Raw genomic sequence first — 24,586 nt, 5'->3', positions numbered from 1 at the left:
GTCGAGACAAATGCCCTGCTGCAGCTCTGCATGGATGGTGACACGGCCAGCACAGTGCCAAACAGACACAGGGGCCTGGCATTTATTTTTTGCCTGAAAAAGGCCTGTTAGGTGGAAAATAAAGGGGCAGAGTAGAAGCCTCTGCAATCAGCACAGCCTTTGCACAGCTCAGGAGAGCGTGCTTCGACAGCAAGCTCCCTGCTGGTGCAGAAAGGACACGGTGCAGGATTTGCAGGCGCCCTCGTGCTCAGCTCTCTGCGCGGATCGTTCCTGGTTTCCATGACTCGCCGGCCCCTCCTCTGCTCCGAGCGTTTGAAGCTGAGCTCTTTGGCCAAACAGTCCTTGCTGAAATGTCAATACGCCGCTGGGACGCCGACTTGTAGGGTTCATCATGGTTTCCAGGCAGTGCGTGGCTTTGCTTCTCTGCTTTCCACTGCTGATTCCACTTTCTCTGGATGCAGGTACGTCTGCAATTACGTTTACTGGCAGCAAACCTCTCTGCTGATACACTGGCATAATCCTTACTGCGAGCTTTGAGTGCTGTTGCACACAGAAATGTTTGTCCTGCCTCTGGTTGTGCCTGTGAGCTGTTCGAAGGCTCTTGTTTGCTTTCAGTGATGGCAGCCGTGTGCTTGTTTTGCCAGCTGAGGAAAATCCCTTCCACGCTCATATGCGCATCTATCACCTCACTGCACAGGCAGCAGGTCAACTATCAGCTGCCTGCCTATGAGGTGAAAACAGGAACCTAGATTTATTTTTATTTCATGCTGAGCCATGGTATTTTTCAAAGCAGAGAATCGATAGCCTCTCATTCAGCTGACAAGAAATTAAAGAGGGGAAGACCGCTATGTTTCCATTGCAGTAGATGGGAGCGAGGTGGCAGCTCTTCGGTAGTTTCAGGATGTGTCTGAAAATCAGCAACCAAATTAGTACAGCAGAACCAGAAGAAATTGCTTGGTGATTCTCAGGTAGCCATTGACTGTGTCTCTCAAACTGTGATGAACAAAGCTGGAAGAAATTTTTAGCAAAGTCTAAAATGTTCCAATGTAAATAAGTGGAGAACGCAGGAATGAAAGTGGGAGGGTGTCAGTATCCACGTGCGTTGATACATATGTAATGTATCTTCAGCATAATTATAAACCTTTAAAGAAAGCCATATTAAATGCATACAGCCTGATTTAAAAATCACAGCAGAACAACCCAGCTGACATTCCTGCAATGGACAAATGTTTATGAAACACCCTGTGATAAATTAGATGCATGACACAAAATACTTTAATCCTTTAAGTAACTTTGAAATATGGGGAAAATGACCAGTATTTCACATGTAATTCGGCAAATGTCCTGATTTGACACTGATGCCAAGAGGCAAAGAACTCACCAGACCAAACTAGGCCCTCTCGGGATTCATGTTTATGTGTATGGCTGTGAGGGTGCCTATGAGTGTACACTCACATCCCCAGGGGTCATCAGTCTTGTCCTTCAGAGGCCACCCCAAGTCCTCCCAGCAGGCTGGAGGCAAATCTCCCTCTTTTGTGGGTCCTGTGGTGGTGGTGGAGAATGTCCTGGGGCACAGGCAGGGCATATGCACCATCCTGAATCCCCAAATCCACCCACAGTAAATGGGTTCAAGTTGCAAGTACTGATGTAAGTTGTTGATACTAAGCTCCAGAATTCTCTACTTAATGGAGGGGGGAAAAGAAGAAAAAAAGAGAAAACAAACAAACAAAAAACATACACAATGAATTATTTCAAGACTGGTGCTGTGTATTATGTGGAGCAAAAGTACTTTGCAGAATTCTTGTTCATTATCCTGAATTATGCTGGGTGGGCATAACTGTGTGGTGTGCTTGTATCCTGAAGCTGAGGAGCAGGTCAGCATGGGGACAATGCCATCAGGTGCGGGTGAGGAGCCCTGGCACAGGCTGCCCAGAGAGGCTGTGGGGTCTCCTCCTTGGAGGCCTTCCAAAGCCGCCTGGAGATGGGCCTGGGCAGCCTGCGCTGGGTGGCCCTGCTGGGGCAGGGCTTGGGCCTGGTGGCCTCCAGAGGGCCCTGACAGCCTCAACCAGTCCGTGGTGCTGTGAAAGAGCAAAAGGTTTTGAGATTAAAAACAGTGAGGAATGGAGCACTGGGGAGTTAGGGTTGACTGGCTGACCCGTCACTGAGTGACTTAGTGTAGTGAGTACAGGAACACTGGGTGTTGCCATGTACTTCAGTGCTAGATAAAGCTTGATAAATGCTTTTCAGCTGAAACGGCCCTGCACATTTTGAGACCTACAACACAATGTGTGCTGATGCTTTAGGAGTCGCTGGCACCACACTGGTATAGTATGCCCTCTTCTCTTAAGGTCTGGGCTCTGTAAAATCCATGTGCTGTCACTTTACATGGGAGGCACGCCAGAGGAAGGAGGCTCGGAAAGCTGTGTGCATTTGCCCAGCTTGTCATAAACAGCTCGGGAAGCAGAAAACCTTTCCTCTGTGCCCTTTCCTTCTGGAGTGCACGAATGTACGACAAACACAACACGCCACTGTTTTTCAGTCTTTTTAAAGCGGGAAGAGGCAAATGGCGTTTTACAAAGGCACCGAAGAGCCAATAGCTTCTTCGAAGAGATAAAGCTGGGGTCACTAGAGCGAGAATGCATGGAAGAGAAGTGTTCCTTTGAGGAAGCGAGAGAGATCTACCGTGATGATGAGAGGACAGTAAGTAACGCAGGGCTGGGCAGGCGCTCCTTGTCAGGTGTACCCCCCCACACACACCCTATTGCTTTGACACTTTAAACCATTACAGAAAAAAAAAAAAAAGAAAAAAGAAAAAAAAAAAAAAGCACTTTGTGTCCTGCTCTTTGGCTCTTTGTCTTACATTTCCAGGGGGACAAACAGCAGCAGGGTGAGCTGGCGGAGGGCATCCTGCATGGACCATATGTGGCAATACTAATTTGGGGGATGGTGGGATAGTGGCTTCTCTCTAAGCTGTCTCCCCGGCCTCCAGTAATTCCAGGCCTGACAATACTGTCAATTATTGCATTATACAATGTTTGTTTCAGTCCATCCCACCTCCTCGATACAGAGGTCATTGATGGATACCCTCTCTGTGTGTACTACACAATGCCCTGTTCGCACATGAAAACAATATAGAATGTGGAAAATAATGTAGAATATTTTATGGATATACACTTTCATAAATTATAAAGGCAAATGGGGCATCACTGTGGCTATCTGCAAGCCATCCTGTGCTACAAGAGCTGTAGGACTTCTGAGCAAATTCATCTTTAATCTAATCTCGCATCTTTTTCTTCCAGAAAGAGTTCTGGCACATCTATTCCGGTAGGAGCACTCCGTGTTTTCCAACAGCCACAAAAATGCTCCCGCTGCTGCCGCTCTTGGACTGACACTGAATGTTTTTGCAGACCCCAACCAGTGTGACTCCAGTCCCTGTCAGAACGGCGGGAGCTGTGATGACCAGTTTCAGGATTACGTTTGCCGCTGTCCCGTGGAGTACGAAGGCAAAAGCTGTGAAAAAGGTCAGCACTGACATAGCTTAACAAAATAAAAACAGCATCCTTGATTCAAATGCAAGGCACTGAGATGAGTGGGAGCAATCATTATTGCTCGGCATCTTTCTAGCAGCGACAGCCACTGTTCACACCGCCCGGGGTGTTGGATGATGGATCTAACCAGCCAGCAGCCAGGCACCGCAGAGAAGAAACACAATTATTACCCTTTGAGGATTTTGTAACAAAAATTGTCTTTTGTGAGCCAGCTGAGAGAAAAGGAGGATTTTATTTTCCTCCCCAAGTGTTGAAGTTGCTTTGACTTAGGAGCACGGTGCAGTGAATGAATGAGAACTATGCTGCATGTGCGTCGTACAAAGCCCGAGGGGACGGATCCTGCATTAATAAAGTCTTTCCAGGATAAGTCTTTCCACTGATTTCAGTGGGCAGAACAAATTGACTGTCACGCTTACACTCAGAGCATGGTGAGCCCAGATGAGGACTAGGCACCCATCAGTCTCGCCAGGCAGCCTCACAGCTCCCACGGCAGCTCATTACCTGCCCATCACTCAAAGCAAGCCACAAAAATTATGCCCTCATCTCCCTGTACTGCTAAGCTGATCACAACCACCTTCTCTACCACCTCCTCACCTCCTAGGCTTTGTTTTTTTCATTGTTGCTGCACTGCAGCAGCTCTCTAGTCAGCATCTGTGAGCCCTCTCTCCCTTCTACAATGACTTCGTGCAAGGACCACCCCGTTCTCAGCCTTGCACTGTTTCCTCCTGTGCCTCTGGGCCAGAGAGAGCTCATGGCAATACAGGAGTGATTTCTACAAACACCAACGTATGTACAGCTGCCCAGCTGGCTGAAGTGAAAGAATCGGGCTGGGAAGAGGTTGTTTCATTTTACTTTGCAAAAGATAAGTTTTCTTATGACGTGATTTATTCAGTGGCCATCCCAGAGCATCTTTGTGCCAAATGGGAACTATATACTTTCAGTTTTTCAGCCATGTGTTATGATGGTACAATCACAATACTTTCATCCTTTTTCAAGTGTAGTGTGCTACTGCTGAAGCTCAGATGCTGCATGAATGCAGATTGATTTAATTTTAGGTGTATGCTTTTGAAGCATGGACTTTTCCTGGAATCCAGTCCTACAGAGCTTTTGCCAAGCAGTAGTAGCTTTTGACGAAATCACTGTACATAAATCACTGAAATCTGCTTGGCGGCCTTGCTTTCTTGTCAACATTTCAAGTCATAATTCACTCTTGTTAAGTACCAAAATCCATACTCAGAAACCTTAATGCTCTTTCCCCGACTTTAGCTGTGGCTGAGAAGCTGAAGTGCATTTACGACAACGGCGGCTGTGAGCAGTATTGTGCCGATGAGCAGTCCAAAAAACGAGTGTGCTTCTGCGCAGATGATTACACTTTAGCGAGTGATGGTGTGTCCTGCATTCCCCAAGGTAAGACACTACGAGCCCGATGCTAAGTCTAAGCCACCCCTGGAAGAAAACTTTTCAACACCTACACGTTAGGAGGTGCAAAACTCTTGGATGTCAGTTCCCTGCTTCTTCTTCAAGGACAGAGTCTAAAGCAGTAGGTTTGGGCTTCTGCTGAATCACCCAAAAAATGCAGTCTGGAAAGTGTGTGCACTGAGCCACCCCTAAAAGTGCTGGTGGGAAATGCTGAGCTTGATTTGGGGGCTGAAGCGGCTGAGTTGCTGCAGGTTGTGCAGTGCCCCCAGGCCCCTGAGCTGGGAACTCCCCTTTGCAAGGGGCCCACAAGTCCTCCTCTGAAAAACTGGGCAGGAACCCCATTTCTTCCTCGAAACCTTCAAGTGTGAGGAGGAAGAAGTAGTGCCACCCATTTGCTGGGCATTAAGCTTGCAGCTAGAGCACTCACTCAGAAAATAAGGAAGCTGGATTCGCTTCAGCTGGCAAAGGTTCAAAGCATGGAGACTGCATGCCAGGATGTCTTCTCAAGTGAGGTCCTCACCCGCTAGTGATGCCCTTCAGACCCCTCTTTTCTGGCCCCAGAAGTCCACTCCTCTGGGACGTGGGGAATGTGAGTTTTAACATCCTGGGACAGAGGAGGGAGCTGAGCCCCTGCCTCCTCTGGGGAGTGCACCCCCGATATAGTAGACAAGAACTGAGCAGTGGAGGCACATCCCATGGCCAGGTGGTCCAAATAAAGCAGAGCAGCAGGTACTCAGGAATCTGGGGGATATGGGGGTCAGGCTGAGGTCTTTCTGCTGAGTAGAGTGGCTTTGGGCCTCACAGGTCCATTTTTTTTGATCTAGCTTATACTCACTGCGGTAAATTATTTTGTGGCAGTGTTGTTTTAATGTTGATTTCCAATCCATGTGAATTTGTGACTGTAAGATTTTGCTAGCATAATTATTTCAGCTTTTTTTCTCTCCCTCTATTTAGTAGGACCAATACACTTTTGGTATTCCTCTAGACAGTATGGAGAGATATTTCTCTCACTCATCTGACAAGGTAAATTTCAGCAGGGACTACAATAGCACAAGTTCATTATGTTTCGAATACAGAAGCTGGCACTTTACTCTGTTGCAGATGCCTGCTTCAATTACTTTCTTAGACGGGTAAAAGAGACCCCTGGGGACACACACACAATGGACAGAGCTGCAGGAGCACGTGTTCACGGCTAAAAAAGTAGTTCTGAGGGGCAATGCCCCCATGCACACACTGCAATGGAGCACTCATGCGGAGAACTGATAATGACAGCCTAGCTCTCAACAACAGCAATGTCATTTAAAAAAAAACAGACTGGTAATGTGCTTATCCCTTATTAGCAGATTCTGCAGTATCATGTGATGGGGAAGCTGCTTTTTGGAAAAGCTGAGAACAAAGAATTCAATATTCCCCACAGGCTTTAAAGCCCGTCTTCTCCTGTGCATAGAGAGGATGATGTATTTGTTCTTGCTTGCTTCCAGAGGGCCAAAATACCGATATCGCTGACCACGCAGTGCGAGGATACAAAACCGTGCAGCTGCCAGACTGCCAGTCCCTTCACCATCCTTCTGTCATCTCTCACCACGTGCTTGCACCTTCCAGCACCCGGACCTGTGTTGCCCTGCATACAGCATTAGAGGGCATGGTTTTGTGCTGCGCCTGTCCTGGCATTTCAGCAGCTGCCACCAAAAGAGCTAGTCCTGCTACACCACAGCGTGCCTGTATTTGTAAAAGCCTGAAGCTTTCTTTGCGTTAGCTGAATTAATAGGCACATTCAGGCTATTACAGAACCGTGGAGATGTTGGATTCAACTTGGCACAGACTGTAGGGCCCTGGCTCACAAAGTGATAAAGAGAGAGCACTTCTCATCCCAGTGTTACTGCAGAATGGCTGCTGGACGTAAGGGACGGTGCATTCAGTTACAGCACAGCCAGCTGGCACCCACCCAGAAAAATCCAGTGCTAGACCCTCTGCTTCGCAGAAGGAAAACTCTGTTGTGTGAGGGATGTATTAAAAACACCAAGACTTCCTCTGCACTGCGGCTCAGTAGCAGGTTTGGTCCTCAAGACTTGCTTCTCTTATTGCCAGTCTTCACGTGCATGCTTGGGCTATAAAAGGACCTTAGACTGAGGTGTACAGCCTGGAAGGATTAAAGATGACCTGGACCCAAGCACACTAGGAGGCACAGCAGAAGACATAGTGTCTGCTCTGAGGAGATCTTTGGGTCTACCTGAACAAGGGATAGCAATCTGCATGTCTCATACTTAAGCCTGCGGTCTCACCATGCCATGGTTGCTGTACACTTAGTACAACTGAGTTAAAATCAGCAATGAAAATACACAGGTTACATGGCTTGACAGAATTGCTTCCGCTCTCAAGTCTGCAGTCTACCTCCCAGTGCTGACATATATCTTAAGCATTTGTATTATTTGCAAGCTCCTGTGGTACATGAATATCTGTCAGTGTTGCCTGTGTGTCTGCTCTCTATCTGTGAAACTATATATGTCTTTTTCCCAAAAAAAGTCTGTCTACCTGCTTTGAATTACTTACAAGAGCCCATGCAACCAGACTAGAAATTTGGTTTTCACCTCACAAAACTCCATTGAAGATGTTTATAGGAATCAGTCTTAGTTTGCTGTGAATTCAGTGCAATGAAATCACACTTGTTGATCTTTTTTTTTTTCTTTTTTTTTCTTTTTTCAGTGAAATACCCATGTGGAAAAATACCAGTGCTGGCAAAAAAGAATGCAACTGCAGATGGGAGAATAGTAGGTGGTTTCATCTGTCCTCCAGGTGAATGTCCATGGCAAGTGAGTCTTCAGAAGCCTCTTATTACTTTTTTTCTTGTGAAACCATTATCTTATATTCATTATTTTAAATTTGTTACATTCGAATCCATAAAAAGTGCAATCAAATTCCCTCTTCACCCATAGCCAGAGGATCCACCTGTGTTCCAAGCTCACATCTTAGCTTTGTTATGGAGTGTCTGTTTTCATAGTAGAGTGGCAATACAACCTCCTCTGTCTCCTGACCCCCAGTCCTTAAACTTACTGCCAAGAATTTTACTTGGGGATACAGTCTTGGCCACTCTTGGCAGGGTCTGTACTATAAGACGGAGAAAATGTTGATGGAACCCTCCCCCCTTCCTAAATTCTCCACACAACCAGCATAGTATTCTCAAACACAGTTGCATAAAATGACAGAAAGAAGCAATACAAAATCTGACTTAACCAAGATTTAGATCAAAAACAGCTGAAGACGGACATAAATTTGTTTTATGTTGGCAGGCCCTTATAATACAGAATCAAAAAGAAAAATGTGGCGGTACCCTGCTTTCCCCAGAGTGGGTGGTCACTGCAGCTCATTGTTTGGAGCACACCCATGTTAAAGAGCTTCGAGTGAGACTGGGTATGTATCTTCCCTTTCCCACGTCATCAAACTGTGTTTGTGTTGACTTCCCATTCTAACAAACCAGAGTGAAAACCAAAAAGTGCTTGTCTGGAGACTTTCTATCTCCATAAACCTCTACAGAATCAAATTGCTGTCTGACATGACTTGCAATCAACAACTTTTCCAGGTGAACACTCAATAAATGACGATGAGAAAACTGAGCAAGAAAGTGGAGTTACCAATATAATCATGCACGAAGGATACAGGTACGGACAAGTCAATAATGACATTGCCCTCCTGAAACTGGAAACACCTGTGAATCTCACTGATTACGTGGTGCCAATATGTTTGCCTGAAAAACGGTTTGCAGTGTATGAGCTGTCCTCCATCAAGTTCTCCACAGTGAGCGGATGGGGACGTCTACTAGATGGAGGTGCTACTTCTTCTGTCCTGATGAGAGTTGATTTGCCACGTGTAAAGACACAAGAATGTGAGAAGCAGACCGACTTAAATATTACAGAGAATATGTTCTGTGCAGGAGACCTGACTGGCACTAAAGACTCCTGCAAGGGAGACAGCGGTGGACCTCATGCTACGAAGTACAAGAACACTTGGTTTCTGACTGGGATTGTGAGCTGGGGAAAGGGCTGTGCTGTTGAAGGCACCTATGGGGTTTATACAAGGGTATCCAAATACATTGACTGGTTGAAGAAGTCCATGGATTCATAATGCTGAATCAGGGCATTTCAGATAGTGTTATTGACCCTTAATCCCTTTGTGACATTTTCGTATTGAAGTATTCCTTCATTAACTTAGATATGTGGTACACGAGGTATTATTGATGATTTAAAATGAGCCTAATGCCTGCCTGAATACATCAAATAATTTCTATATTGTTGTAAACTTGAATGTCTAGATGTTAAACAGGCACAGAAAGGCCGTATCAAACCCAATGCAGAGTCCCTTTCATTCTTCATCCATTTTTTGTAATAGAGCTAGATGTTGAAAGAAAGACTGTCAGCAATGTGTCAAGCACACCATGAGCCTTCCTTGGGCTACCCTCCCAGCCTCTGGTTATCAGTGATGTACAGGCTTCCTGAGCGAGAAGTTGCATTAGTCTGAATAGTCATGAATGGACCCATTCTTCCATAAACAAGTGCAATCTCTTTTGAACACATTTACACTTCTGGCTTTCACAACTTCCTGTGCTGATGGGTCCTGTAATATGACGCAATGGCAGAAGAAAGAAGAGTTTCTTTTAGATCATGCTAAGGTAGCTTTCTCTTGTAGTGGCAACAGGTATATTTGAAAGGGGAGAATTATTCTTCAGAACAAGAAAGCTGGAAAAAGGTTAATTCCACATTTACAGGTCTGCTATGAAAACTTGATTTTAGTCTTCTGGCACCAAATATTACTGCAATAAGGCTATTAAGTGGAATATTTAATCCTAAATTTATGAACGGCGAAGAACACCACTGATTTAATCTTATCTTTGCCTTGATATTATGATCATCAATACAGAATGAAAACAAGTGAAAGGGAATGTTTGTTTAATCTGTTGGCCAGTATAATCTAACAGTGAAATGGTGTCCTCTGTCCTTTGGCCTAAAGCCAGAACAGGAGAACAATATGATCATCTGCAAAACAAAGACAGTCCAAAGACAGTTCTCTGAAGCCTTAACATATACAAGGTGGAACCTGAAGAGCTCTGAGCATGCCACAGACTACATCTTTACAAAATGTGTTTCCTTAATGTAAACATGAGACAAAAAAAAAAAAAAAAAAACGTAAGGGAGATCATGGATGAAACTGAACATGGGATTAATAGTTTAAGTACATTATGTAAATCTTATGCTTTGGATTCATTCAAATCGTGCTGAATATCAGCTCAATCACAAAGGCTTATCAGTTAAATAGGACACTTACTGTTGACTGTGGTCTGTTACTGGGGGAAAACACTGACATTATATGGTACATACCCCATGCAATACTGTACATCCTATAATCTGCATTACTGAAATAGAACAGTGGGCTACTCATTTAAGAACTGAATTGGGAAATGCAGCAAACTCCAGAGACTCAGGAAACAAGAGGCCTTAGAGTATGAAAACACAACCCAGAGGTTTTAATTATTCCTAAAGAAATAACAAGATCAGACACAGTGGGGGGAGAGAAAATAAAAAAGGAAATCATATACGCCAGCAGAAGAAGCATGCAGAACAAACAGAAAATTGGGAAAATTCCCATGGAGAAAGGTGACTAAGGGCAACAGCCAGCAAATAAAATCTAATTTTCACTGAGACACGGCACTCAGCATTGCAAAATCATCCCTCCAGGCCCCTCGAGCTAGAATAGCTTTGGGTTTTCCAGGCTCCACAGGATGACTTCTGGGTAAATACTGATATTTATGAACAGATTATCTTGCAGAAAAAGGGCAAAACATGGACAAAAACCCCAAGCAGCATTAATGGCTGCACAGCGTGACTTTTTCATAATAAAGCCAGGTGTTAAGTATATCTTTAATGTAACAGCCTGTTTAAACAAGCAAAGGAGATGAAGCAGGCGCGACGGGCAGGATCTTGGCAGCACCGCAGCTGTGGCCTCCACGGCGCACAGAGGCCTCACTGGGCTCCACGCAGTGAGACTCCAAAAAACGGGGAGACGGAGGCCAGCTCTGGGGCAAATCTCCTTTAGCAGGGGACCCCTTCCCCACCACAGGCCACCGAGCAAAGATGGCAAAACAACGCCACTGGCATTGAGCGCCAGGCCAGGGGCAGACGGGCCCTGGGGGTGTGAGGAGGCAGTGGGTGGCGGTGTCGGAGTGCAGGTACGGGGTCTTTTTGGGGGGGGCTGCCCAAAACCGTGGGTTTTGGAGCAGGAGGCTGAGGCCTGGCTTTGCTCCCAAGCTGAGCCCCACACCTGCCAGCACCAAGCTGGGCAAGGCCAGCCTCGGCCAGCCCTTGCTTAATAACGTGACGATTCGCTTCCCAACTTCCCCCTGAAAAACAGCATAATTAAAAAAGCCAGCTTCCTTGCTTTTTGTTTTTTTGGTGTTTAAAAAAAAAAAAAAAGTAGAGCCTCATCATCGGGCCACCCCCCCCCCCCACTCCACCCCCCCCCCGGCTGAGAAATCCCGCGGCGGCTTTCCCCCTTCCAGGGCGCTTCCGCTATTTCTGGGCAGGGTGAAGCAACGCCGCCGCAGTCTCTCCCCGCCCGGGGAGGTGAAGGCTTCGGCTCTGTCCCCTGTCGCCGTCCCTGTCCCCGTCCCTGTCCCCGTCCCGCTCGGCTGGCAGCTGCGGGGAGCCCCCCTGCCACCATGGCCGGCCGCCTGCTGCTCCTCCTGCTCTGCGCGGCGCTGGCGGACGAGCTCCGTGCTGAAGGAGGAGGTAAGGCAGCAACTTTTTTTGTTCAGAAGGGGAGTCAAGGGGTCTAGGAAGTGGAGGATGTCCCCTCCTGACAGTTTTTGGGGGCTGCCATGGAAACGCCCAGCTGGGGGCTCAGTGCCCAGAGCAGCAGAGGGCTCGGCTGCGCCCCTGTCCTGAGCTGCGCCTCGGCAGTGGGGAGCTGTTGAGGGACACCTGGGGCGCCCCAAAATTGCTGCTGGGTTTCAGCAGGGAGGTGGGGATCCGGGGGGGTCCTGAGGTGCTGTGCCTTGCCGTGTCCCCCTGTAAAATGGGGTCTTTAGCGCTGGGAGGACAGCTGCCCGCCAAGCGGGGTGTGCTGGAGGACGTGGGGCTCCAGGCGGGCTCCGCTGGGTGCGCTTGGCCGTGGGCTGGGGCGCAGGGGGATGAGCACGTCCTGCCTCTGTTTGTGCTGCGAGGGTCAACATCAAAGTTCAGGACAGAAAGCCACACCGTGTGGCTTTTCAAAAGGCATTAACTCTTCCTTCAGTGAGTCAGCCTACTTGGGTTTTAAAATAAGGTCCTCTGCAGGTTGCTGGAGTGTCCTACTTGAGTTGACCAACGCCCATTGCTCCTGTGTTTTCAAAGAAGGATGACAGGAAGCTTTGGGAAGAGAGCAGCCAGCCTCAGAAGACTAATCGGCTAGTTGAAGTTTACAAAAACATCTTCTTACAGTGATGATGGGGAGGCAAAGGAATAGAGTGGCAATAACCCCACCAGCTGCACCCTGTCACTTTCCCATAACTGCAGAGAGGGATTTAAGGACAAATAAGACAGTGGGTGAATGAACTAACAGTTGCTGAGCTAGAAGTTACAAGCACTTTCTGTAAGCCTTCCTTGCAAGGAGCCTTTTCAGAGTAAGTAGGACTCCAAAGTACACATGGGCTCTGTGGTAATGCTTAATATAAATGGCAGTAGCAGAATTTGGCTCCCTGTGGCTGATCTACCAATTTCAGTGGAAGCAGAGTAAGTCTCCTCCATAGCTCTTCACAGCATATTAAATTATATCATTTCTGATCAACTAATTTACTTATTAGTGCATTGAGATGCATGAAGAATGCTCCAGAAGATACATGCGTGCTGCCCACTGAGTGTGAGCCTTCAAGACCCACCTGCAGCACTGTCTTCCACACTCCAGTCTGTGATTGGAAAGTATTTTTTCCTATTTAAATTTCAGGTGTGTAGAACATAATTCAATGCCAGCTTTCGGGCTCCACAAACTTTCCTAAAATCTATGCTTTTTACAGAGTAATTGGCAATTTACCTACTCCAGTTTTGTTGCTGTTCTTCATGTCTGGTAATGTGTGCACGTTACTGCAGAGTAACAGGGCTGCTCGTGCAGCCAACTGGCTGAGCTGAGTTTCATGCCTCTGATCCTTCAGTTTTAATCAACGGCTACCTGTGTCTTAAACTTCAAGGCAGGAGATCTCACCTGTGACACCAAGCTTCAAATAAATAAATAAATAAACAGCAATCTGACCTCAGGCTGTACTTTCTTTAGGTGCTAAAGCTGACATTTGTTTGCTTCTGTTCTTCATTAGATCTTTAAATGCAGCTCTACTTGCGAACTTAGTGGTAAGGTAAGAATGCTACAAAAGGCAATTAGGAAGTGATGTTAAGAGGGAAGGAAGACTCCGGGGTGGTGCAGTGGGATTTGGGGTAGTGCAGGACAGTAGATCTCACACACGGGCAGTTTCTTTTCTGAAGGTGGGAGTGTGAGACAGCTCTTCCCATCTGTCAGTAGAGCCCCATGCTGTTTGAAGTCACTGCATCATGAATTTGTGTGGTGGTTAGTTTCTGGACCATAAGCCCCTGGAGCAGCCAGTGGTGTCGCTCAGTTGTCAGATTTAAAACCAAATCAAGAACTGCAGTCTCCCTGGCCTTCAGAGTGGCAGGGAAAGTCATTCTGTTCAAGACTGGAGTCTAGAGCAGGAGCAACAGAAATATAAGCCCTTGGCAGCAACCTGCATGTTCTTATTTTCAAGACTAACAACAGCAGGACAGAATTTTGCGTGCCTTTAGTTTATCTTGAAGCTGCTGATTCTGAGAGAGATCCTGAGACGTACCAGTCTCTGTGAGGACTGACTTCACAGGTAACGTTGCTTATGGGTGGAGTGGTGAGAGGGTCTGTTTGGTTTTTGTTTCTACCTCATTTATTTCTAATGACTTTTTACCACCACCAAATGTAACCCAGCAATTGTATCATTTTCTCTACTGTCTAGTATTCATCAAGAAAGAAAGTGCTGACAAGTTCTTGGAAAGAGCAAGACGTGCTAACTCTTTTTTGGAGGAAATGAAGCAAGGCAATATTGAAAGAGAATGCAATGAGGAGCGCTGCTCTAAAGAAGAGGCAAGAGAAGCCTTTGAAGACCAGGAGAAAACTGTAAGGATGAACTAATACAAAACATAGGCCTACATATTTCATGTTTACAAAATAGTATTAAAGTCTTATGAGCTGGACGTCAAAACTTAAAAGTTATTGTTGATCGCTTAACACAAAGAATAGGTAGTGGTTTTGACTGTAGCTGGAATTGCTAAGGCATACGCATATGAAAACTGTCTTAGTTTCTCTCTTGCAAGGTCAGGCCAAGTTAAAGCTTCCATTCTTTTACCTGTTCTGATCTGCCTAATTGCCATTGTAAGGTATTTGACCTTTAAATGATTTAATACCCCTTGTGTTAGAACTATTTTCACCTTACCTGTGTGGCATAGCTGACTGACATGACTATATTTAAGAGAAGGAGAGTCCGTGGGAAGGTGGGGATGGCAAATATTGACTTGGAACTTCACGTGAATCTTTTTCCACGTTTATCTCAAGAAGCTTTGCAGGGCTTATCATTTTCTGACCATCTTTCCATCATTTGAATTGACAGAATGTGTATTGTGGACAGTTCTTATATACCTTAACGTTAAATTGCCCACGTGGAATGAGGTTTGTACGTGTGGCTCTTGTGTCACCTTCCCTACCCTGGAAGCTGCTTAACTTTACCTAGAAGTATGAGCAGTTTCCAAGCTAAAGGGAGACTTAAAGAGATGGGGCAAGGTGAGGGACAGGTAGAAAAGGTAATATTTGAAAACTTGAAGTGACTTGGTGGTAGAGGGGAATTGGGAACCTTGGCTGTATGTAGCTATGTGGCTGTTAAGAACAGCCCTGAAACTGGAGTCAAGGCTAGACTCATTTCGCTGTAGAATTCCTGGCTGGCCAGAATGTTCTTGGAGTGGCCCTGAGGTCACCTGGGTGAGGAGTCATGGATGCTACACCAGGGCACTTCAAAGCGTAAAGGTTGGCTGATCAATAGCAGAACCAGCACAGCCTGTTCTACCTGGTGACCAAACCTCACTGTCTTGGCCAGACAGCATACCTGGAGTCCTCAGTGAGAGGGAAAGAAGAACAGAAATTGGACAAAATATTTTCAAATCTCAGGATTTCTGAGGTCCAGCTTCATAGGGCTACAGAGGAAGGAGAATGAGAATTTGATATTACAGGAATGTAAGTAAATTCGGTCGAAGCCAAGGGTAAGATACAGGTATGCTAGAAATCAAATGCCTTATGCTGAGTGGGTCACATTAGGAAACCCCTAAGGAGGTTCAGGTATTTCTGAAAAATGCATGAGACTTGTTTCTCTTGTTTCTCTTTCAACTTGTTTGTGGTTGGACTAGATGATCTTACGGGTGTTTTCCAACCTAAATGATTCTATGATTCGCTAGAGCTGGCCACTAGAGATAGTTTAATCATATGGTTTTAATTAATTAAACGGCAATATCAGGCTGCAAGATGCTGTATTTGCCTGTAACTTAAATATTTGTCTGAAAATTGTTAGCTGCAAGTATCTTCTCTATGAAAGCTCCAATATTTTTCTGAAGAACTGAATTCAGTAATTCTCATCTAACTCTTTTTGTCTTCTTTTATTTCCCTCTCCCTGCACCTACCTGTAGGAGGAATTCTGGAACGTCTATGTAGGTAAGGAACACCCTGCACTTGTTTAGAAAATTAAGCTTCCTTATTGCACGATGAAAAAGGATGCACCTCTTACATAACCACTTCCTGCTGCCTTGTTTACTCTTCTCGCTGTGGGATGCCCTCACTTTTGTGTTTCCTCTGAAAGAGGAACCTGATTGATTTACAGCCTCGCTGTTGCTTGAACCCAGTCATTTCACTTGAAGGCAAGGTTCGGCTGCCTCCAATTCCTGGGATGACCTTTGTCATCTCAAAAAAGAATACTGACCTAGCAAGAAGCAGGAACTGGGCCTCTGGCTCTGCCAATTAGTTATCCTCCAGAAGGTCAGCCCAGGATGGGGGAGTCCAAGACGCAAAGAAGAGGGTGGCACTTACGTGCTTTAGCCAGCACAACCTATTAATCTGCATTGCACAATTTCTTGCCAGTTTTATGTCACCTTGCATGTCACAGTGTTGTTGGTTCCTGTAAAGTAGATCATTTGGTGGAAAATGTTTTCTACAGAACCGTTTGGCATTCAAGGAAGACATACCAGCAGATTAGCGGATACTGTTTGTCAGTCTTTTCTGGTTTTTCTTTTCTTTTTTCCCGAAGGTCTGAGTTGTACTTATTAGGGTTCTGTTTTTCATAATCATTTTACATGTGCAGATTTTTAATGTATTAGTGTTTGGTAATGCGTTCTTCTGGAAGTATGTGTCCAGCCCACATGTTAGGAGGAATACTTCAAAAATGTAGACCAAGGACTGCTCAGCTTTGTCTCTTGAGTCTGCAGAAAATTGAAGACAGTTGCCGCAAAGAAGATGCAAACTTTCACAATCCTCTAAGGAGGGGGATGAAGTCTGCAACCTAAAGGGTGAAATTTCAAGCAAAGCCTGCGTCAGTGCTACAGTGAACAGGAGTGGAAAATTTCATGAGAAATCTCATGAGAATACAGGCAGTGGGACATCACTGCCAGTGCTCTTAGCGGAAATGCCAATTTCATACATCTTAAACCACAGTCCATGAATTGCTTTATTGGTGTTCAGAAGTTCTGAAAACCACAGCTACCCTCAGCAAAGTTACTAGAACAATTATGTCTTGTTTCCTTTTTTAGTGGGGGGATTCTGCAATATTTTTGTGCAATATTGATACATAACTCAGTCACACACCAGCAACTACAGTATAGGGGAATACTGTGCAGTAGGATGCTGCTTAGCTAAGACCACTACAGAATAGGGCAGGCCTTGTGTTTGCCTTTCTTTTGCTAAATGGTGGTCTTGCCTTCCCACTGTTGAGGATGGACATTAGTCTTCCAGCACCTCCATGGTGGGCCTCATAGGCTCCAACAGAATTTGGAATGCTGTTTGTGGCCACGTTCAGGTACAGAAGGGATGTAGAATTGTGGGGGCAGCACACAAAGCCCAGCAGATGATCCCTGTGGCAGATGTAGCTGCAGAAGATGAAATCACAGGTCAGAGGCATCATGCAGGCTGCAAGCTGGATCTATAGGATGAGCAGTGTCTTGCATCTTGTCTCCTCTGTGGGCACTGCTGTTCTTCCAGGTGCTCCAGACAAGAGCGGAACAGGTGGCAGCATTCAGAAATATGTAGGTTGTGAATCTACAGCAATGAATTAGCAAGCATCAATTCCCCAGATATCCTGCTTGTCTTACCACACACTCCGGAAGAGCCTGGCATCATATGATGCAGGAATACCTTTGTTACTGCAGGTTGCTGTATGGGAGTGATCGTGGTAGTGAGCATCGGTGCAGGAGTGAGCTGCCTTTGTGAGGGTGGGAGAAGGGGCTGCTATGTGGCACATTCCTCCAGATGCAATGCAGCCTCCCTTCCCTACTTGTAACTACATTTGTGAGGTACATATGGCTGGGGCCTAGGGGCTGGGTCAGCCAGTCGTGTCCAGGTCATGGAAAGGAAGGGAGGTGGCAGAACTACGTTTCAAATGCGGAGATCCCGGCTTAAATACAGGGAGCGTGAGGTAAGAGCTAATTCTCTGAGGCCTAAGCTCACACCTCAATAGATAAAATGGGACAATTTTGGTACTGTAAGTATGAAACAGGAATTTGGCCTGCACACATGAATTTAGCAGAGCTTTGTAAACATTTTTTTGTTTTCTTTATCTTCTGATTAATATGCTGGTATCTGTTACTTTAAATAAGCAGCACTGCAGGCAAAACACATGCATGTGGGACGAGATGACCTTTAAAGAAATAATAGTTGAGTTGTCATTATTATGTAGAAATCTCAGGGAAATGCTTTAGACAGTAGTTGCAACATGGAAGTGTCCCATCTGCTTTTACAGTCTTCACTGTAAATGATGTACACTTGGACAAGCAAGTATGAATTTATCTTCTTAGAAGAAAAGTTGTAACTATACAGTAGCCACCAAAAGCAGATTGCAAAACTAAAGATATGTATATGAATCATGCTGACTTGGAATGACTGCAGTTACTCTTGCTTGCCTGAAATTTGGCCACGCACAGGGCATATGTTTTAAAAAGAACAATGAAAGATTGCTTGTGAAAACTAACCCCCCTTCAGAGCTCACTGAAAATGCTTGCTCTCTTACAATTTACTTTTTTTTTATTTTTTTTTATAGATGGCAACCAGTGTAGCTCAAATCCTTGTCACTATGGTGGACATTGTAAAGATGGAATTGGTTCCTACACTTGCTCCTGTTTGGATGGTTATCAAGGCAAGAACTGTGAATTTGGTAGGTTTCTCCTTTAAAGATCTGTGGCAATAAATTTACCGGGTTGCAGAACCATAGAGAGTTAACACTCCCTTAACAAAGATCAATTGCCTCCTAAAAAAATGCACGGAATAGGATGGCAGTCAACAGTGAGTTAAAAGCCAGTGCCAGAAGCAGAAAGCCTGCTGGCTCTACAGCTGGATAGTATTAGTGAGTGCTTCAAATTTACACTTGCTCCAAACAAAACCCTCTTAAGTATGAGAGTGCCTCTTTACATGAGCTTGAATACCCAAAATATGGCAATAAAACTAAGTTATAATATATTATTATAACTGATATCAAAGCTTGGACTCTGAGCTCAGAAGTACATCCTCCCTGCTCAGCTCACAGCAGTGAAGAACCAAAGAAAGCAGATCTCAGTAGATGATGCAGAGACTTTTTCAGCCTTTCAAAGAACCCTTTTCCTTCATATCAATCTGTCCTGAGTCTCACATCTGTGCCCTGCAGCTACTTTCCTAATGGTGTCACTGGAGTGTGTATTGGTTGCCCAGAAGAGTGGAGGGTGTGGAACTGAAGTTAAGAAACAGGACAGAGGGGAATGATGAGGAGCTGATCTTTTTAGGGCAGGAGGGATGAGTCATGTGAGGATTTATCAGTAACTGCACTTTCGTGCTAGTGGTTTCAAAAAGCTAGAGCTTTTTGAAGCTCACTGTGACATGGCCACTGTGCGCACTTGGGCTTAGCAAGTATGTTTCGTGCAATATATGTGGTTGCTTTGTAAGGCATAAGCCAAAAGTTAGCCACTCGTGCTGTTACTAAAATGGGTTTCAGGTGTTTTACAGGGGGAGCTACAGATCCTTTTTAAAGAGTGCAATTTAATTTCATGAGATCTACGAAGTCAGTGTTCATTTACTTCTTTTTTTCAAACTTACCTCTTTTATAGTCATACCAAAGTACTGCAAAATAAACAACGGTGACTGTGAGCAGTTCTGCAGCATCAAAAAAAGTGTGCAGAAGGATGTTATGTGTTCCTGTGCAAAAGGATATGTTCTAGCAGAAGATGGCAAACACTGTGTTTCATCAGGTACAAAGTCACACGATAAACTAATGGCAATACTGGTGAGGCTTGTTTTAGTTAAAGAATGTGTTTTTGAACTATCAGTGTTGTACATGGCATAGATTTAAGACTGAGGCCAACCAGTTGGTTTGTATTTTCGAAGCCTTCATGTGTGAGGTGATATGATGAACTTCTCAGAATCTAGCAGACAGAGAACCCTTTGCAGGTTGCCTCTCACAGAATTTCCTGAGGAAATAAATTGGAAAGCTATAGCTGTATCTTGTTTATTTGAACACTAATACTCCATATAAAATAGCAGCTCACAAAAACTTTTCTACTTTTGATTTCAGTTGACCTAATCAAATAGTAACTGCTGACATTTAATAGTTAAGATTGATGCTATTAGCAGTGCATTCTAATTGTTCCAAAAAATGGGGAAAGAGGGATGAGTCAACTGTATGCTCCTGACTTTGTTTTTTATATCCTTTACAACTAATGATGAATTGCCGTCATGAGCCATATTCCTAAAATAGAACACTGTTTCCTAATTAAGATGGTTTTAATAAGAGCTAATACATGCATATAGCAATGTAAACAATTGAAGATGACTTTAAATACTTTGAAAACACTGTCCAGAGACTGAACCTACAGAAGAGTTTTAGGAGTAGCAAATGGCTTTCATTTTTTTCAAACCATATGGTCTTTTTTTGCATCTGCCTAGGCTTTCTTAGTCTTGAAAACAGCTGCATAACTGATTTATTGAGATGGTGTTGTCAAGTTTCATCTTGTATGGGTCTTTCTTCTCTAATTATAGTATTACTGTCTTTACAGTAAAATATCCTTGTGGAAAAGTTTTTGTGAAAAGAAAAAAAAGGTCTGTTATTTTACCCACTGAGAGTAGCAATGTAACTAGTGAACAAGATGGCCCCTTCCCAAATGGAACAAGTCTGGAGGAGGACATTGTTACTACCACAGAAAGCCCAACCCTCCCTCCTCGCAACGGATCGAGTATCAAGACTCCATATGTCGATACCAGGATAGTAGGTGGTGACGAGTGTCATCTTGGTGAATGTCCATGGCAGGTAAATCTGGGGTTTGTGTTCTGCATGTAAGCAGCACGTGTTTCTGAGGGAAGCTGTGCAATTGTTCATTTAACCTGTTTGCCTTCTGTAGTACGCTGTTTGTAGCTGGAGTTGCCTGAGTTGTGTTAACTTGGGTGCTTAGGTGTATTGTTCTGCAAACTGCAGCCTTAAAATGTCAAAATGAAAGGTTTTATGCCATTTTAGGTGGTGCTGCCCGTAACCTGTAACCAGACAGGGCTTTTGAGTGATGCTGGCCCAACAGCGTTCTCTTTGCAGCTTGTGTTCCAGTTCTGTCCAACCATAAGCTGCTTGTTCTGGCAGAGTTGTCCTGATTCTGCCTTTCTTTCTCATTCTGTTCAACCTTTCTGAGGCACAATGACTTCCCTTCTGTTTCTCTGAGTGAAGTGCATCTTGGAGTGCTTTTCCATGTTGATCTGCTCATTCACTGGGGCCATTAGGGTAATAGTCCAGTTCTGTATGGGACTAGTGTTGTGTAGATCTTAGAGGTAAGAGGAGGTGCCCAGGGTAATGCTGAGCACAAAGCTTAAACCCTTTTAGCAGGTTCCTGATCTATGGCTTGGACAGCACTACCCAAGCTTAACTGAATCAACTTTTAGCTGCAAAAGCCATGACCTGGCAAACTTGTGCGTATGCTGAGGAGGTTATTTTCAGACTCAGAGCCTCTGTTTAGCATGGAGTTATGCTTGCTTGTTCTCAGTCTGGACTGAGTACTTAGAGGTCTAAGTTTGGACAAAATCCCAGTGCTACATAATGGCGTAGAACCACATGCTGTTCGCCTTTGTCCTGCACCTTTCTTCCCTGTCCTCTAAGATAGTAGTGCCTTTAGGCAGTATACCTGACAGCTTGTCAGAGACAGCGCTCATTTGCTTCACAAATATGCTTTCATAACTAAGTTTTCCTCTTGAGTTCAGACCAGCGAAATTAAGTTCCTGTCTTCTGCACGCTTGGAGGGTCAGACAGGAACAGAACATGGACAGGAATTCTTTGGGGTAGTAACTCCCCCAGGATGGGGTGATTTGGGAACTGCATGCTCCTTGCTCAGTCAGTCAGCATCTGGTTCATGGAAGATGTTACTAAAAAGGTGCACTGTGAGGTGGAGAAGTCAAACCACTATGTCACATAAAGATAGCTGAGACTCTGTAACAGGACATACCAATCTGTAGCAAACGCACATATGTATGCAGTACCAGGAGAAATCTGCAGAGTGGTGCATACTTGCTGCTCTAATATGCATATATGCAGTCTGCAGAGAAAGCAATTACCTGCTTATAGCTCATTGAAGTTAAACTGCTCTTTTTAATTCTGCACTTACCCTTGTTTTCTCCCACAGGCTGTTCTGATCAATGAGAACGGGGAAGAGTTTTGTGGCGGAACTATTTTGAATGAAAATTTCATCCTTACTGCAGCTCATTGCATGAACCAATCCAAAGAGATCAAAGTTGTTGTTGGTAAATGGCGACTTATTTTATTCCAGTGATGTCTGAGCATGCGTTGCAGACTAATTCTTTGGGCTTTAAAACCTATATTAGATGTACTCATATCGCTTTATTTATTATTAGTTTTTGTTGTTGTTGTTGTTGTTCTGCTTTCTGTCCCTTCCTGTTATTGCAGGAATCCTGCTTTGTAATCACTGGGGCAGATGATGTAGAAGGTGACAATGGTGCATCCATTTCTTCTTTGCCAGATAGTTGGAAAGGATTAAGAACAAATATTCTAGAAGTGTTGGCTAGCACTGCACTCATCAGAGCAGTGCTTCTTCAGGAGGCTCATAATTTTTCCTTGCAAGCCTGAAGCATACCAACTTGTTTCTACAGGAACACTCAGGAAAGCTATGACACACCGGCTAGAGGAAGAAGAAACTTGCTCCCATTAAGTCACTGCTTCAGTTCTGAGGCATGATAATAGATCAACACAACTGTGTGTTTGCCCTGTTTTAGTCCTGACCCAGACCAGTTTCTCTTCCCTGATACAGACCTGGCTCAAGCAGCTGTAAGAGTTTCCACCCATGTTTGCATTAGTTTAGCTGAATCAGTTTATGCTGATTTACATAAACTGTTACAGAGATCCCCATTGACAAAACCTTGAAGCTGAAACTGCATCCAGGTGCTGCTGATAAGTATTGCAGTCCACTCTTACAGTTTACTTGTAAGGTATGAAGACTTAGGCAAAGTAGTAGCAATGGGAATACTCATGTCCTCTTTTATCAAGTCTTTATCACAGAATCACAGAATCATCTAGGTTGGAAGAGACCTCCAAGATCACTGAGTCCAATCTCCAATCTAACAGTAACAAGTCCTCCACTAAACTCTACACTAAGCTCTACACTAAGCTCTATCACTAAGCTCTACATCTAAATGTCTTTTAAAGACCTCCAGGGATGGTGACTCAACCACTTCCCTGGGCAGCCTATTCCAATTCCAGTTTATTTTTTATACTGTCTCCGTATTAATGACCCTTTTAATAATCTCATTACAGGTGAAGTGGATAGAGAAAAGGAAGAACAGTCTGAAACGATGCATACTGTGGAAAGAATACTTGTTCACTCTAAATACATCGCCGAGACTTACGATAATGACATAGCCCTAATAAAGCTGAAGGAACCTATAGTACTTTCTAAGTACATTATCCCAGCGTGCCTCCCAGAAGCAGACTTTGCTAATGAAGTTCTGATGAACCAAAGGTCTGGGATGGTTAGTGGCTTCGGGCGTGAATTTGAAGGTGGAAGACTTTCCAAAAAACTTAAAGTGCTTGAAGTCCCCTATGTTGATAGGAACACCTGCAAGCAATCCACTAACTTTGCAATAACAGAGAACATGTTCTGTGCTGGTTATGATACAGAGCAAAAAGATGCTTGTCAAGGAGACAGTGGAGGCCCCCATGTAACCAGATACAAGGATACTTACTTTGTTACTGGAATTGTTAGCTGGGGAGAAGGATGTGCAAAGAAGGGCAAATATGGTGTCTATACCAAACTGTCCAGGTTCTTACGCTGGGTAAGAACAGTCATGAGACAAAATTTGTAATGGTGCGGTTCTCAATCCTTCTGTTAGTGAACAAGGTGCAGGTTCTCTAATGGAAACTTTATTCTTTTTTTTTTTCCCCACATCTGCTAAATGAGCTGTCTGTTTGCTCAAGTGATTCCACCAGAGGCTCCTGGAAATAATATGAACCCCCACCAATCATGATGAAAGTGGGAAGACCAGGACTTTAGTCCTCTAGTGACTTGTACTGCAGCCAGCTGGCTCAGTAGGGAGTTTGTTCCTACTGGAGCTTTTTAGCTTCTACCTGTGGATGTTTTTAGAAGATGAAGGGAGCATGGAAGCTTCCTTCCAGGCAAAAGCTGAGACACAAGTAAGTATTCATCATGTGTTGCTAAATAACCACATTCTACAACACTGCCTGCTTAGGTCACAGCAGCTAAATAAAATGTGGTTTTGCTTTTTATGAATTGTACTTCACTCTAGTTTAATTTGAACACTTGTTTTCTGCTCCTTCAGAAGAAAAAAAAAAAAAAAAGAAAAAAAGTGCATGTTCACTGTTTCCTGTATCGTGATCTGGATTGTGTATGGCTGAGGATCAGAGAGGTCCTTGCGTGTGCAGTTTTTCTAGGTGCTACTGTAAGGTGCATTACTGATGTATATCAGCATCCGAAATAAAACATTTTTTCTTTTTTGTTCTTTTCTTTTATTCCCTCCAGTCAACTTACACATATATGAAGACAAAATCTCATTTGAGAGTGAAAAGAGTGCATGCCCCTAAACAAGTGTATGACACATTTCACCTGCCTTATTTCAAGGCTGATGAGAAGGTAGAGAATGGAGGGGGGAATTTAAGACTTCCACTGGCCTAAATAGCATTAAAGGGCAAGTTAGATGCCAAGATACTGATTTCTTAGAAAAAGGCAAACATCCAGTGATTTCTCACGTCTGTTCAGATACTACTCCGCTCTGTGCTGTAAGGTTTCCTGGCAGTATCTTTACATTCCTGTTGTTTTGTACGTGAAGTCAAGCGTTCCTCCATACTT

The 24,586-nt window shown here is 44.4% G+C and overlaps 1 protein-coding gene across 1 annotated transcript; it reads left to right on the top strand.

The window, feature by feature from the left end:
* LOC308187759 (uncharacterized protein) lies at nt 1-24,234 on the top strand. The gene is made up of 17 exons (XM_080576065.1): nt 1-461; nt 2,540-2,700; nt 3,300-3,324; nt 3,408-3,521; nt 4,815-4,955; nt 7,671-7,777; nt 8,255-8,375; nt 8,545-9,083; nt 9,174-9,189; nt 11,486-11,743; nt 13,981-14,141; nt 15,695-15,719; nt 18,310-18,423; nt 19,346-19,486; nt 20,291-20,541; nt 21,893-22,010; nt 23,038-24,234. Exons 1-17 carry the CDS (start codon nt 392-394, stop codon nt 23,583-23,585), a joined length of 2,910 nt encoding a protein of 969 aa, XP_080432191.1. The 5' UTR covers nt 1-391; the 3' UTR covers nt 23,586-24,234.
* Nucleotides 24,235-24,586: the final 352 nt, after the last annotated feature.

Source organism: Anser brachyrhynchus (assembly GCF_964034855.1).
Source record: "Anser brachyrhynchus genome assembly, chromosome: 1".
NCBI classification, from domain to species: domain Eukaryota; kingdom Metazoa; phylum Chordata; class Aves; order Anseriformes; family Anatidae; genus Anser; species Anser brachyrhynchus.
The sequence above is the reverse complement of the archived record's forward strand: the minus strand, read 5'-3'. Positions and strand labels throughout refer to the sequence as shown.